The 16,124-nt window shown below is 30.0% G+C and overlaps 1 protein-coding gene across 9 annotated transcripts in view; it reads left to right on the top strand.

Annotated features, from left to right (window-relative positions):
* The window catches only part of LOC143048298 (protein DOP1A-like), a 41,981-nt gene extending 28,316 nt beyond the window's left edge, over positions 1-13,665 (top strand). For 4 of the 9 annotated variants that reach the window (XM_076221899.1, XM_076221893.1, XM_076221894.1 and 1 more), the window contains 13 exons: positions 141-207; positions 673-820; positions 1,059-1,156; positions 1,991-2,100; positions 3,194-3,405; positions 4,072-4,224; positions 4,967-5,106; positions 5,726-5,781; positions 6,146-6,169; positions 8,596-8,610; positions 9,763-9,927; positions 10,395-10,548; positions 11,171-13,665. In XM_076221899.1, coding sequence (XP_076078014.1) covers positions 141-207; positions 673-820; positions 1,059-1,156; positions 1,991-2,100; positions 3,194-3,405; positions 4,072-4,224; positions 4,967-5,106; positions 5,726-5,781; positions 6,146-6,169; positions 8,596-8,610; positions 9,763-9,927; positions 10,395-10,548; positions 11,171-11,485 — 1,657 coding nt within the window. In that variant the 3' untranslated portion in view covers positions 11,486-13,665. Of the gene's footprint in view, positions 1-140; positions 208-672; positions 821-1,058; positions 1,157-1,990; positions 2,101-3,193; positions 3,406-4,071; positions 4,225-4,966; positions 5,107-5,725; positions 5,782-6,145; positions 6,170-8,281; positions 8,294-8,595; positions 8,611-9,762; positions 9,928-10,394; positions 10,549-11,170 lie in introns of all 9 variants that reach the window. The other 5 variants (XM_076221901.1, XM_076221902.1, XM_076221896.1 and 2 more) reach the window with 4 other exon arrangements.
* The last annotated feature ends 2,459 nt before the right edge of the window (positions 13,666-16,124 follow it).

The following is a 16,124-nucleotide window of genomic DNA, read 5'->3' as shown; positions in this document are numbered from 1 at the left end:
CATTTTTCCTCAGAGCTTTCAGCTCTTTGATTTCTCAAACCAATGCAATGATTTCTTTTCTACTTCTTAAAAACAAACATGTATACAAGTAAAGCATATTTGAATTAGGATTGTTTGAATAAATAAACTTTACTTTGCAGGATATTTAACGAATTTGTTCAGAAAACTCCAATAATAGAAGAAAAGAAGTATGTAAAAGAACTACAGGTAAATGATATAAGCTCTAAATATTGTAAAGAAGGAATTCATGGAAATAAGTAATTGAAGTTGAATTAAAAGTAAACTTCTAATAAAGAAGATCAATTCAATTATTTTGTTTTACTTCAAAAAGTATCTTGATGATAGTTGATAAGTACTTAAAGCATTCTGTATATAGAAAACAGAAAAACTTGTGATTAGTATCTTGATACGCTTCAATTTCAAAGATATCTAAATTTTTTATGAAGATGAATTTGTTTAACTACTTAGAGAGAAAAGTTAAGATCGCTCAATTGTCATTGGAGAATCAAAGTAAAGTTTTGATTTTGAATTGTATGGGTTATTTAATTCAGAAGGCAGTAGAATGATATATAGTTGCTTACTTCTTCATCATTTGGTCTGGTGGAGACTTGTCTCATTGGCATTTATACCATGTCTTCTCATTTTGAATAATGTATTCAATTTATGTTGTAGGACATTACACAAAAATTACTGGAAGCTATAGGAACAATAGGGGGTTCTTCTTTGGAACAGACCACATGGCTTCGTCGTAACCTGGCTGTAAAACCTGGACCACAGACAGACAGACTTGAAGATGAAGAGACTAGTGAGCTAGATGAAGGTAATAATTCTCAAAGGTTTGGTTACTATTTGTTTTAAATGAGGATGTTTTTTCTGATTATTTATAATGCAATATCTTAATGATTATCATGATATTACAAACAGTATTTAATAAAAAAATCTTTCATTTAATGAATATTCTGTATCAAGGTATATTTTATTTGATTTCAGTATTTAGGATATAGATAAACACTATATAATATTTATTAATTGGTTGAACTTTGTATTTTATTTCATAGATGTTGAAGTTATTCAGGAGAGAAAGGTAGTGGATCCCAAGTTGACCAATACATCTGACTCTAAATATAGTGTACAAGCTCTCTCATTACTGGCAGAGGTAATTGTTATAGTTAGTTTTGGTCAAACTTAGTTTAGTTTTTATTAATGGCACATTTAATAATAACACATGTCCCAGTCATGAGTGAGGTCAACATCAACTATAAAAACTTTTCTGTACCTGACAGATATTCTTATCTTAATTTTATATTCAGTATTTTAGAAAAAAAAATGGAAAAGATTAGGTTATGAATGCAAGTTCACTTTTATTTTTCTGCATTCTTTGTAAAATGGTGTTCATGCCACTGATAACAAATACAACTAACATATTCAAGGCAAAATATTCATAATGATAGACAGAAAAAGTGAAAGAACAGTCTACCAAGTTTCAAGGTTTTAACTTATTTAAATACAATTCAGAAATGGGAAATGTACCAGAAAATTGCACAAATTCAAAATAGAAGAGAAAGTCAGTTATAAAGTAAAAGTCTGAAAATTTTATTGCCCAGGACAGTAAAGTTAAATATCTGTATTTAGGTGACAGTTTGCTTGAATGAAAAAAATGATCTGATTTAAATGAGATGGTTCCCAAAAGTGTTGTATACTATGTATAATAACATTAGGATACAAATTGATTTTTTTATACAGTGATACCTCTAATCACCAAACTCATATCCTGGATAACTTGCTATAGGGGGGCAGCATTTTGATTACATCATGTTACTTAATAAATTGTGAATAAACATGCATTGTTTATTCTTATTGATCAGAAGTTCTTGGTGACTTCAGGACTCCAAGAAAATGGATATATTTTTGGTGAAAAAAAGGCTTGAAATCTGAGGGGAAAAAACTTTCATTGTGCATATTTGACCATTGATTATCTTTGATATTTCAGTTGATAGCAGGTTTATTAGATGTTGTATATACCAGTGAAGATAAAGACAGGGTACCAACAGTTCTGACTCCTATAATGTACAATGTATTCCCATATCTCAAGAGCCACAGGTAATATTACATTCACTAAAAAGTTCAAGTTTTGTTTAAACATATTTATTTATAGTGGGTTGGGAAACAAGTTATTACAACTTATATTAATCCCTTTCTGCTTTGCGGGTGCGAGTGCTGCCTAGCTTGTAGAGGCCTGCATTACTCTGCTCTTTTTCGAAATCTACAAGGGTGTCTTTTACGTGCAAGAGATATTGCTCTCTCTTAATACAGGTCAGCCATTTATCGTCTCCATCCGACAGACTATTATCATTTCTCGAAACCATACTCGCAAATGGTTTCGAGGGAGAGCAGAAAATTGAGTCCCTGAAATTTTCACCCCAGATTGGGTATCGCACCAGACACCTAAGTGTTAGTAGTCCGATGCCTTGACCACAACACCACAGATCTCTTTTGTTCAAGGACTAAAGATAATAAATAAAACCAAAAATTTATACGATTTTTATAAGATGAAAAATAGAGTATACTGGCATTTGATGAAAGATATTAATTTGTTTGCCAAAATCATTCTTGCTTTTTCTGATATTTGAAGTCTTATTTTGTTATAGAACAAAATATATCAAGAAATTAAAACTGTTTTTATAGAAAGTGTGATAAAGGAAAGCTTTTTAAAATCTTATTCATAGAGGAAAACATCATGAAATGAAAATTAAAAACAATGGCTGAAAAAATTTAAATAACAAAAATACCAAACTCCAAGGAAAATTCAAAATAGAAAGTCCCTACCAAATGGCAAAATAAAAAAGCGCAAAAACATAAAACGAATAGAAAACAACTGTTATATTTGTGAATTGGAACAGGTATTTCCTTATGAAGAAAGTGGATTTAACCTGGGTTTATAGCTAGCTAAACATGACTGACTGATTGTGAAACAAGTCATACAGTGGTGTATAACATCATTTTAAAAGTGTTTAAGAAAGTGTTATATTTAGAAATCATTGTATACATCAAACAAATGACGCTGTAGCTCTTGTAAAAAAGTTAAAACATGTATTTAAATAAATTTTCGAGAAATAAGAATGCCTACTTAAGATTTAATTTTATATATTCGTCCATCTCAGTTATAGATTTAAAATTACTGGTATTTTTTCAGCACTCATAATTTACCTAGCTACAGGGCATGTTCCCAGATGTTAGCCAGTCTAAGCGGGTACCAGTATACAAGAAAAGCCTGGCGTAAAGAAGCATTTGAACTATTGATGGATCCCTATTTTTTCCAGTTGGATATGAGATGTATACACTACTGGAGGTGTATTATAGATAACCTCATGACTCATGACAAAACCACATTTAAAGATCTTATGAGTAAGTGATATACAATTTAGTGGATAGAATATAATATATTATTGCATAGCAATATAATATTTCCCACAGAAAGTAACCAAAAGTTAGTGTGCAATAAATTCCAATATTGCACTAGTGCAATAAATCTTCAAAATTCATGACGTCATCAACGACAAAGTCTTAGTTTAAACCAATTTTTACTTTCAAATATTATATTGCTATACAATAAAAGGGTTATTGCATGAATATTGGGGAATATTGTCCTTCTTAGAACATCAAAAAAATATATTGCACCCGCAAGCTTGTGCAATATAAAATTCTACTCGGGACAATATTCATGCAATAACCCTATAGTATAAGTATTAGATCATTCATGTTTGTTATTTTTTTTCCAAGTATAAAAAAAAAGAAATATCAAAAACATCTAGCAATAACACACTTCTTATGTATGGAAAAGAATGATAACAAACGAACCTTTAACTAAAAATATTTAAAAAAAAAACTAACAAATCATTAACTAAAATGTATGCAAAAATGATTATAATTTCATTTATGATAAAGACTTTTCATTTATCATTTTTCAATAATTTTGATTGCAATTGACAGACTTAATATGTACATGTAGCTGTATTTAGTGAATGAAACTGTTAGATCATAACTAAATGTTTTATTTCATTCTTTCAACAGATAGAGTGACCATTACTCAGACTGGTAGTATAAGTATATTTAGTAGTAAGGAGCAGGAGTTAGAACAGAGAGCAGGAATGATGAAACGTCTGGCATTTACCATATTCTGTAGTGAACCTGACCAATACCAAAAAGCCATGCCAGAAATACAAGGTACTGATATATTAGGAAATTGTTTTACTTTATATTGTAATTTGTCACTTTTTCTTAAATTTTTTGTGACAATTTTTCATATCCTGCTGCTAAGAATTTTTTTCTCAGTCGAGAAGAGAAAGAACATGATGACATCATCAGCCTGCCATAGATGTTGCCTTGGAACAGTGATAAACAGATTATCATTGTCTCTCAAACTCAATGTTTCTCTTCTTCGTGTCATCTCAGGGTTGTCACCCTTTATTCAGATTGCAGTTGGAAGACATCTTTTTTTTTGAATAACCATTGATAATCTATAAGTAAAACCTGAGATCCAAAATAACCATATGAAAACTAATAAAAGAGTAATTTCTTTGCTAACTGAAACTCCATGATGAGTCCATCCTTGCGCTCACAGTATTGCATCTTCATGATGTTATGTGTCGACACCCAGGGCTTGGTGATTCTCATGTGGAAAATCACTGAGGGACTGAGAGTTTCTTATGATATCTATTCAAGACAAATTATAATGATTTACCCTTATTCATTCATTCTGCTATAATCTGGTAAAAAAAATATTGTAGAAAAGTTGACATGATTGTTTTCTTCATACATTCTTTTATGTTATTCTTCTTAAATGTATTATCTGTGTTACAGGTTATGAACAGCAGTAAGCATATGCTTATCCTTTTGATATTCTGTATCTTTCTTAAGTAGTTCCAAAATAATTCTGTAATAAATCATTGATTTTCCTTTTTAACAGAGAGGTTAGCAGAATGTCTGAGATCAACACATCAAGTACCATCTATTATGGCCCAAGTATTCCTGTGTTTTAGAGTATTGATACTGAGGATGTCACCACATCAGCTAACATCACTGTGGCCAACAGTCATCACAGAAATGGTAAACTATAATAGGGATATTTGGAAGAATTTGTTGATTTTTTGTCAACATTCATAATTCATATGTTGATAATTGTAATTTTTAAGGTTTTCCTAACCAAATGATAATGCTTATAATGTTATATTTCAAATCAATGTGGAAAAGTTTTTATGCCATATGATTATCTTATCTTTAAAGCACTTGATATTTGAAAATTATTTGAAATTCCATGATGAGTCCATCCTTGCTCTCACAGTATTGCATCTTAGTGATGTAATGTGTCGTCAACAAAGGCTTGGTGATTCTCATGTGGAAAATCACTGAGGGACTGAGAGTTTCTTATGATATCCTTATTTAAGACTTGTATTTTAGAAGATGCAGTCAAGTTTAAATAATTTAGATTCCCAATGCCAATGTAATTTGCCCTTCATACTGTGGATGAAAATAATATTTGAATAATATTTTTGAGTGAGATATATGATGTACATAGCTGAACAGTATCCTAATAAAACGTTTTCATAACCAGAAAAGTGATTTAATACATTTTGTATTTTATTTCCACAAATGATAATAATATATTTGTGTGTTTTTATGAAAGAAAAATAAAAAAGATAATAAAACAGCTTTTTTTATCTTACAGATACATGTATTTATGCAGATAGAACAAGAATTATCTAACGATACAGATGAATTCAAGTAAGTTGAGCTTGTACATTAGGAAATACACATTTTTGACAACACAGTAAAACTTGGTACACCATAATAAGACATTACCAGGTTATACATTTCACTTATCTCATAACTGGAGATTTTAAAAGTTTTAGCTAGAATTTAAATTTTTCAGTCAGATTTTATCAGAATTTCTTTCTTAGTTTAAAGAAATCAAGAACCATTGCTAATGAAATATAAACCAAAGAAAATATTTTATGTAGTATTTTTATGATCATAATTCTAATGGAAGTATAAAAAAAGGCTTGGTAAATATACAGATATATACAAACAGAATAACCTAGAAAAAGCAAGACAATGCAATAATAATTTTATTGTATGTTTCATATAGTGTGTTTCTAAGAGGACAAAGCAGGTATTACCCACTTTTTACCAGAAAAAGCAAGGGGAAAATTGAACATTTTCAGAGATCTATTTCTTGTGTTTTCAAATAGTTTTTTTGTTTTTTTTTTTATTAAATTTTAATATAGTAACTGTTTATAAATTTTTAAAGAAATTTAACAAAATGAAATATCTGAAAATGTTCAGCAACAATACTTATTATAATAGTCAACTGCTCAGTGAATTAACAAATTTATTTCTCACTAATTATTAGATATTTTAGAGATCTTTCTGAGCAGCTGACTGATTCCAATTGTTGTAAAATGTCAGATTGCATGCTGTTTCCAAAAATTTGATTTTCAGTTCCTGAATATTTTTATACCATTTGATTTCTTTGTCCATCAAGCTTTCTGACCTTGACCTTTGCAGCTGCAGATCAACCCTGTCACAGTTACCTTAGTTACAAAAACAAAACCTACATTATATTTTGAATAAACATGTATTGCTACAATCCAAAATCAGCATGCATCTGGTCAAACCAACATTTACCAGATGTTTTAGATTTTAAAAAAATCATTACTTATCTTATTCAAACTTAGATCTGTAAAATATGAATTTTCTTTTTCTCTTTATGTAATTGCTTACAGCTTTTTTAGCATTTGTAAATATTTATGTCACCTGACTTAAAGGGTCAATTATGACTTTATATTTTTTTTTTCATCATACATGCTTCAACTCTTTCCAAAATTTTTTCACTGAAACTAATGTGATGTGTAAATGGAAATAAACTTGGCGTCAAATATTCTATTGATGTTCTGTTGCAAAAATATATATGACCAATCTACATGGTAAACTATAAGTTTCTGTGAATAAAAGCAACCAGTAACCCTGTTGTTTGGTATTACATACCTGCCAACTGGCATAATACCTAGTACCCAAACAGAAGGGCATACAACAGTAATTGAAACTCTTTGACATGAAAAGGAAACTTGCTTTCTGCTCTGTTGTTACGCTTTCAATCATATATTAACCTGATTTTCAGTATATTAGTGTATAACAATTAGTTAAATGTCTTTTTATGATATGGTTAAACTGATTTTGACCAATCAGATTAGTCTTAATACTGAAAAAAGATTCCAGTTCTTTCCCCTTGACCAGTAGTACTTTCGAAACTGTCTGCACAGGTATTACTTTTTTGAAATTTTACTTGTTTGGTGTCAAATGTTGGGAAATAATGAAGTATAAAAATGTACAGCATGGTTGCTCCAGTTTGAGTGAATTAATACCCACACATCATTTGGGGACTTAATTAAATTTGGTTTCTAATAGGTCTTCTGATGTCTTTTAATGTAGGTTTTGGTATCAAATTGTTGCAAATAAAATAGAAACTTTGTCACATGATTGTTCATAAAAAGTTTTTTTTTTGGTAAATAGCATTGTAAATTACTTCAATTTTTATTACTTGTAAATCAGACTTCATTGTCAGCGTGTAAATGTTAGATTCATCATTATGTGTCAGATAAGGACATTAAACCCCCTGTGGAGAAGACTTGTTTATGGTAGTTTATTAACCATTGAATTTTTATGCCCCATTTATGGGCATTATGTTTTCTGGTTTGTGGGTCCGTTTGTCTGTCTGTTCTTTCGTCAGTTCGTCCCGCTTCAGGTTAAAGTTTTTGGTCAAGGTAGTTTTTGATGAAGTTGAAGTCCAATCAACCTGAAACTAATTAAAGTTTTTACCCCATTTTCACGGTCCAATTATGGTCCAAAAATGATGATGCAGATGGGGCATCCATATTCTTTGGACACATTCTTGTTATCTTATAAATTAATAGTTAAAAAAAAGACACAATTTGGAATAACATTTGATATTTTTCTAAAGTACATTTTGATCAAATTATGAATTTTGAAAATTATATATCTGGTAAATGTTTACAAAAAAAACTGTATTTTATATAATAAGTATTCAATGTTGTTTAGTGTGTGTGTGTGTGTGTGAGTAATTTATATATGTATTAATTATATATGAAACCCATGCACAATTTTATATTATTTAAGTAGTTTTGTTTAATATTGTTTTATTTTTTGGCACATTAGACATAAATTTCCATTATATTTTAATGATAGCTTTGGTCAAAATTTTCAGTTCACTAATGTTGTAAGTCTGAAGAGTTCAGTTTAATTGAGTGTTTTGTGTTGCGTTACTGTACCAAACATTAATTAAAGTTATTTATAGCTGTATCATTAAAACTAACATTTACAAAAATGCTTAAAAATATCAGTTTTCCTTGTTTTCAAAATTCCAATAGGGAACATACTTTTTATAATTGTATAAATAAACCAATTTTTCAAGACGTTTCGGCCGAAACATCTTGAAAAATTGGTTTATTTATACAATCATAATATCAGTTTTGACAATTAAATATTACTACTATCTCTAATTCCTTTCTTTCTTTAAAGATCATCGGATGATGGGTAGGTTTTCTTTCAGTAAAAACTAAATATGCTTTTTTTTCTAAACATTAATCACATTAAAAAACTTTAATTAATCAAGGCATCTGAGTTATTAATCCTTAGTTTGCATTTTCATTCTTTTTACAAGTAATCTCAGGTAGGATTTTAGTTTTGCTAGAACCTTGTGATTGGTGAACCCTTGGTATATAGGATTGTAAAATTGTTTTATTAGAAAAATTGTTTCAGGAACTGAATTAGTTTAAGATGACAAATTTACCACGGTGGCAATTTTAAATTGCAGCATATACAAAAATAGTTGTTCAAAGTCTCAAATGACCTGGTTGCAAAATTTGTGATGAAAGACTAATCAATGTTGAATGTTAACAATGTAAATAAATTTTGATGACAAATTATTTAGTTCCTATGTCTGCAAAAAGGGAATTCTTTAATAGCTGATGCACTTCAACATATGTGCCATCTTTATGTGCAGTTTCATGGATCTGTGTTGAAAATTGTAGAAAAAGATTGCACAAAACTTTTCCCTCATACTTAAATTTTGCTGAAAAATATTTAAATCCTGGAAAAAACAGAAAAAAATCCTTAAACATTTCAATAATACCACATGTACATCAGAAACTATGTGCAATCTTGCTGTGAATTTCTTGGAGGAAAACAGAAGGAAAAATTGATTACGCAAATATGGTACACACTTTTCCCAAAATACCTGCCCCACATCACCAAACTGTAAGCTGGTTTTAGACTTTGTCAAAGATAGACAAACAAATAGGTAAAACAAGAATACTGTGTTTTCTGCTTGTGGTACAAGGCTTTCATTTATTTCTTAATTTATTATTTTGTTACATTATCTTCTTCTTAGTGTGAGTGGGAAATAGTTGATAGTTTTCAGAATGGATAAACAATATATTAAAAAGACTTGCTTGATGTAAATCTAATGAATTATTCTCAATATAAATTATATAAGTGTATGATAAAATAAAATGAAAAGAAATGTGTAATTTTCGTATGTGATTTATACTTTATAGCATAATATTATAGATGTAAAGCAATGTCAATTTAGAATTAAAAACATATATTAAGATTTTCTCTATATTAGAACCAGTCATATTATATATAGCTGTACATGAATAATATAGTTTTATTTGTTGTTTGTAGGACCCAGGTACAAAGAATAGCTAACCTGGATTCCAGCTGGGCACATTTAGGAAATGGACTCAACGCTCACAATAATCCAGCCTGGTTACAGTTGTATCTTAGTGTCTGTAAACTGTTAGATTTAGCTCTCGCTCTTCCTGCTGATGTTGTCCCTCAGTTCCAATTGTAAGTATTCCTACCTTAGTCCTCCCCTTAATTTATTTTTATCACATGCATTGTATACAACCACTGCACTAATAATTGAACCTTTCTCTTCTTTAAAAGGTGTGGCATATTGTAGAAGGAAAAAAATCGTCAGAATATTAGCATACAAAAATGTGATGATTCTTATGTTTCATGTGAAACTGTTTGGTTTGTATCTTGTTTTTTCAGGGATCATTCATGATTCTGCCACTTGAAACAGGGACCAAATATTGAAGCCTTTGAAGAAATAATTCAAATGGTTTAAGTTAGACTTAGCACAAATATTATTTTTCTTAAAAATTTTAGAATTAGCCAAAACAAATCAAAATTTTGCTGTTGATCAAGTTAATGGTAAAAAAAGGTCCATATTTTCTAACTTGAAATCTGAATGTTAAGCAAGAAACAATGAATCAGACATACACCAAATGTTTAATGTTTATATTTGACAGATACCGCTGGGCTTTTATTGGAGGAGTAGCTGCTGGTAATCGTGGAGACGATGAAGACCCAGAGGAAGATGAAAAAGAAAAGAAAAGGAAAAAGAAGAGAGAACCAAAATTTGTTCCACATATCATAAGACTAACCAAACTTGTCAATGATAGGGTAATTTTATAATTAAAACATACCCAAGTAGCTTCTTCCATTAAGGCAATGCCCCTGAAGGGATTTTACATTGAGGATATTTTTTTTGGCAAAAGATATTTTCTGTTTTGGAATCTTTATGTATAATGTATATTATCCTTTCTCAAAGTAAAAGCAATAAACTACAGAATTTACCTTTCACCATTCTGATGTTGGAGTCTTCAAATTCAATTTTGTTATAAATGTCATTTTACAATATTCTCTCTTTAATTTGATTACCTTAAAATCAATACTCAAATGTGGTGTAACCGTTTAATTGCGTTATATTACCCTATGCTTCTTTTTCCCAAAACATTTTTTTTAATTTCTTCTGACGCTTAAATTTATAGGTACCTCCTCTAAATCTTCAATTCTAAGTGGTATTCCAACCAAAAGTTTCCAAACACTTGGTGCTAAATGTAGATCTAATGGTTTCTTAGTTCTGACAGCCACAACAAACAAGATGCCCATAAATGTAAACATAGCTAGATCTTCATCTGAGTTTGGTGCGGCTTTCTAAAATTTTGAAACTTGGTCAATGAAGAATGATTATTTTTAAATGCCATCAATTATGAATTCAATTAATATTTTTCATGTGTTTCAGGTGAAGGGTGCTACACCAATTGTCAAAACAACGCCAGGACGACCAATCCTAAATATAACTTATCTGAGATCTTTAGTAGAACTTCAGCCATTCTTCAACACTCTGTGTCATTCTAGTCAGTCAGATGGTCTAGTCAATAAACAATCAGGGAAAAGGTCAAAGGTTACAGTGGACAAATTGCCAAAATCAAAATCTGCACCATTCCTGAACCAGTTTGAGAGACAGTTTTCGGACTTATCCTTACAATTTACCAGTGATAGACAGTATATAGAGGAACTGATAGAATGTGATTTTCTGGAACCGCTACCTGCGTAACTACTGGGTGATAATTTAATCAGATATACAGGTGCTTGTAGCTATTGTTAAATTTGTTGGTGTTTTGGGGTTGTGTAGAGGAACACAGGTATCTACATGAAAAAGATTGTATGGTAATTCAAAAGTTACTAATTTTATTATATATTTATGTCAGTATTTCATGACAAACAAAATAAAACATCATGTATTTTATTGTTAATTTGATTCTAGAATAATATTATTTTATTATTATAGATTTCTGTTGAAAAATATCACTGTAATCGGTGAAATATTGTGTGTTAATAAAATAATACAAAATTGATATCATACAATCTGTCAGAGAGTATTGCATAGTTTTATTAATGCAAACATGTATGTAACATAATATCCATTGCTTTAATGAAAACCAACTTTTAAATTTTATTTATAAAACTTAATATTTCTATATTATACTTTCTGCTATTTATTGAAATAAATATAACTTTTTTGTAAAGTCATCAGATATTGTCAATGATAAAGAAGTGTTGGATGAGTTTAAGGTAAAATTAAGGACTGTAAACTGTCACTGTTTTCATGGATATGAAGGAATTATGTTTTTCCTGATTCTTGAAAGAGATGGAATTCTCTGTTTGTCTTTGATTAGCCAGAGACTTGGAAGACAATCTTTATAGTTAAAAAAATAGTTGTGTTCAGGGAACAACAGTGCCATCATACAAATCTTAATGGTTGGGATATTTTTAATGTGAATTTGTACTAATCTTATTTTTACTTGTTTTTGTTGTATTTAATTTGAATTTTATGATTATGTATTGTTATATAATGATACTAGTTTAAAAAAATGTTAATGTAAAAAAACACACTCTTTTCAAGAGGAATATTATCTTTTATTATGAAAGAACAATATTGCAGTGTACTATAGCTAGTTCCTTGTCAAATTGTTTTATTTCTAAGAAACCAGAATTTATTTCAAATTACATAATGTAACCTTTTAATGTCAGCAATTAAAATATGATGGATGAGGGAAACAAAATAATTTTGTATAGTGCTTGATTAAAATATTTGTTTACCGGTAATTGATTTAGATTTTAAGTGTTATAAATTTATATGATTTAAAGTGATTTCATAGAGTGTGTAGCTAAAAGTAATATCTTTAGTTAGCTTGCTTGCTAGCTGAAACGTGAAGTCATTATTAGGTTAGGTAAACTACCCTCCTTTAAGAATAAACTAGTCCGATAGATAACAAATCTATCTGTCTGTAGGACTAGGCTACACTCGATGACTTCGGCTGTAATGATAATTTTTATGTTTCAATTACATTAGTGGTGGTGGAATCGTAAAAATTATTCCTTCAACAACACACTGAATTAGTAGAGGAATTTGTAAAAGGGAAATTGACTAGTTTTCCAATCCTAATAGACTTGTCATATTTGTAATGTTTATGCTATTATTTTCACAATTAAGTGTTGTTTACACTAACAAAGAACTAAGCACATAAAAATCCTGAAGTGTTGCCAAATTTATTATTGGTTAGAATAAACATTTTTTGTATCGTGTAGAGAAATGAATATGATGGATTGACATCTTCCAAAAAAATTCCTTAGCATGTCTATGAGGCTTGTACCTTAATTGAAATTGAAGGTAAACAGATTCAGTAAGGTGAAAAATTTGTTACAAATTTGATATACCTGTACCGGTAAATACTGTCTTTATTTTCATCAAACAGATGTTTTGTAAACTAGTCATTTATGTGGAATTCATAATTCACTTAACATGATATTCCTTGCATAGTTTGATATCAAGGACTGTATCAGGACCTTTGTGCCTCACGTCTCATTAAAAGTATACACACCACATCTCCTTTACTTAATGTTAATCTCTGAAATCCAGAACGATATAATAAATACTCCAAAATTGTGTGTCCACAGGAAAAATTTGTTACACAATTAGATGTGTATATTTTCTCAATTACCTTTTACTGATTTATTCATAATAACATTTCAGTAAAAAAAATTCCTATGAAAATTCAACTAGCCTAACTTAAGGGTTCTACTGGAAAGTGATAATACTAAATGTTATGTCTTTCATTTTGTTTTGTTTTGTTATAATTTACTTGTTGATCTTTACACATTGTGTGCATTATTAACCTATCCTATTTATTTGATGCTTTAAAATATGATGCAATAAACTGTTTTTCTACAGAAGTTTTTCTTATTTTAACGATGATTTTTAAAAGATATCATGATATTTCTAATTGAATTAGCACTGTTTAAGTTGCAATTCTGTTTGTCCTGTCACAATCGTAACCTGTGATCTGTCCATTCATTATTTTATGGTGAATATTTGTTTTAATTGTTTTCATGAGTTAATGTGAACCACCCAATTACAAAATACAAGTAAGAGTTTTGTAAGCATAAGTTGTCAAAACCACAAAAAAACAAGTATCCATCAAAAGAAAGTTTTTCCATAATCCATGAAAAGTTGTACCTTCATAATAAAGATTGATACACAGTATGTTGTAACCTTGATGATGCTGCAATATATTTTTTAATCACATTCAGATTTTTAAGTTTGATTTGTATCAGATATAATGGTCTTGATTGTCAGTCAAAAATTTGAAATTGGATCTGCTTTTATTGGACAGATACTTTGGTAATTCGATTTTCTCTGGGGAACTTTTTTTTAAATTAACAAGCTTCCAACAAAACAAATATGGTGTTTAACAAGAGTGCATATGCTGAAATGTCTTGCCTGCTTTACTGATCATGATTGATCAACATGTTCACCAAAAATCTATTGCTAATAAAAACAGACCTGACCTTGAAAACATTGCATTAACCAAAGAACCATTAAAATGTTATCATGGTCATATGATACATCCATCTACCTGCCAGAAAAGATATGTAAAACACACAATCATCCCATTATCTATACACCAAATAACCTTGACCTATTGCATATTGTTAATGAGATAAGGACCAAACTACAATACCTTTACTTACCATAAAAAAAGGTCAATGTCAAATAATACCTTCCTGATTGAGATGTACACCTTACAATCATTCCATACACCAAATATAGTGCAACTTATGCTTATAATTTTTGAGAAACAAATTAAAAATGGATGAAAAAACAAAAACTCAACATTAACCAATGGACCATGCAATAGAGACCAAGGCCTTATGAAACCAGTCAGTCTGACATGTTTACCTTACAATCATTCCATACACCAAATTTAGATGATCTATTGCTTTAATATAGTATCGGGAGAAACAGATGAAAACACAAAAACTAAACCCAATGAAACATGAAATAGAGATCAAGGCCATATGAAACCGGCAAGTCTGACATGTTCATCTTGCAACAATTCCATACACCAAACATAGTTGACCTACTCTTCTAGTATTTGAGAAATGGACCTAATCATGTAACTTTCACCTTGATCAATAATCCATGAAATGAGTTGGAGGTCAAGTGAACCCTGTGTGATTGACATTGACCTTGCAAGGATTCGATTGACCAAATTCATTAGCCTATTACTTGAACAAAATTTATATACAAGACATGAAGCATTTGGATCTTCTATATTCTGATGTACGAGCTGCTTCAGATAGAAATCAACCTCATGCAAGTTTCGGTATGTACTTAAATATGACTGATTTGTTTTAGATACACTTACCGGAGACGTCTCTTCAATAATTCTGTAGTAGGGGGTCCATTTATTGTCTAACTTGGAGGTTTTCCTATGATTTTTTAAATAAACAGGGTCACCTATTTTAAAAATAATTTCCACAGCATTTTTATTTGCATATTTATTTTGTCCTTTCTTTGCACTTTTAAGATTGTTGTAAACTGATGTGAATGTTTTGTGTTGCTGTTGAATAGCAATCTTGTGATACTGATCCCCATTATATTTCCGCCTAGGTTTTAGTATAGTGTCATAATAAAAGATGAATTTTGGTCTGTATTTTAGGGTTATTATATCAACTAAATTTTCAAACAGTTGTAGAGTACAACTAATGTACAAATAACAGGTACACAAATAAACTTCTGCTTTATTGGAACAAGTCTCCTGTCACCCTGCTTATACGTTGATCAAGTGGTATTAATATTGATTTTGTTATCAGTAAATTAAAAGAAAACTAAATATTATTGTTATATACATTCATGGATCTACCATCTGTTAATACCTGCATTTTGGCATTGCACAAAGTCATGTTTTTCTCTGACTGTTTATGACGTCTTTTTACTAAATCCATTGGATGTTGGATGTGTGCTGATTGCTAATTTAGTCTTAGATGCATGATTTATTTTATTAGTTGTTAGTGGCTTTGAACTAGCTGTCAGTAACTGCAAGTACTCTCAGATCAGCACTTAGTATATTTTTGTTGTTGGGATATACAAGTACCCAGCCACGTCCACCCTGTATTTTTATGCCCCACCTAAGATAGTAGAGGGGCATTATGTTTTCTGGTCTGTGCGTCCGTTCGTCCATCCGTCTGTTTTCGTCCGTCCGTCCGTCTGTCCCGCTTCAGGTTAAAGTTTTTGGTCAAGGTAGTTTTTGATGAAGCTGAAGGCCAATCAACTTGAAACTTAGTACACATGTTACTTATGATATGATCTTTCTAATTTTAAAGCCAAATTAAACTTTTGACCCCAATTT

This window comes from Mytilus galloprovincialis, chromosome 10 (genome assembly GCF_965363235.1).
Source record: "Mytilus galloprovincialis chromosome 10, xbMytGall1.hap1.1, whole genome shotgun sequence".
NCBI lineage: Eukaryota > Metazoa > Mollusca > Bivalvia > Mytilida > Mytilidae > Mytilus > Mytilus galloprovincialis.
This window is presented reverse-complemented; position numbering and strand designations above follow the sequence as displayed.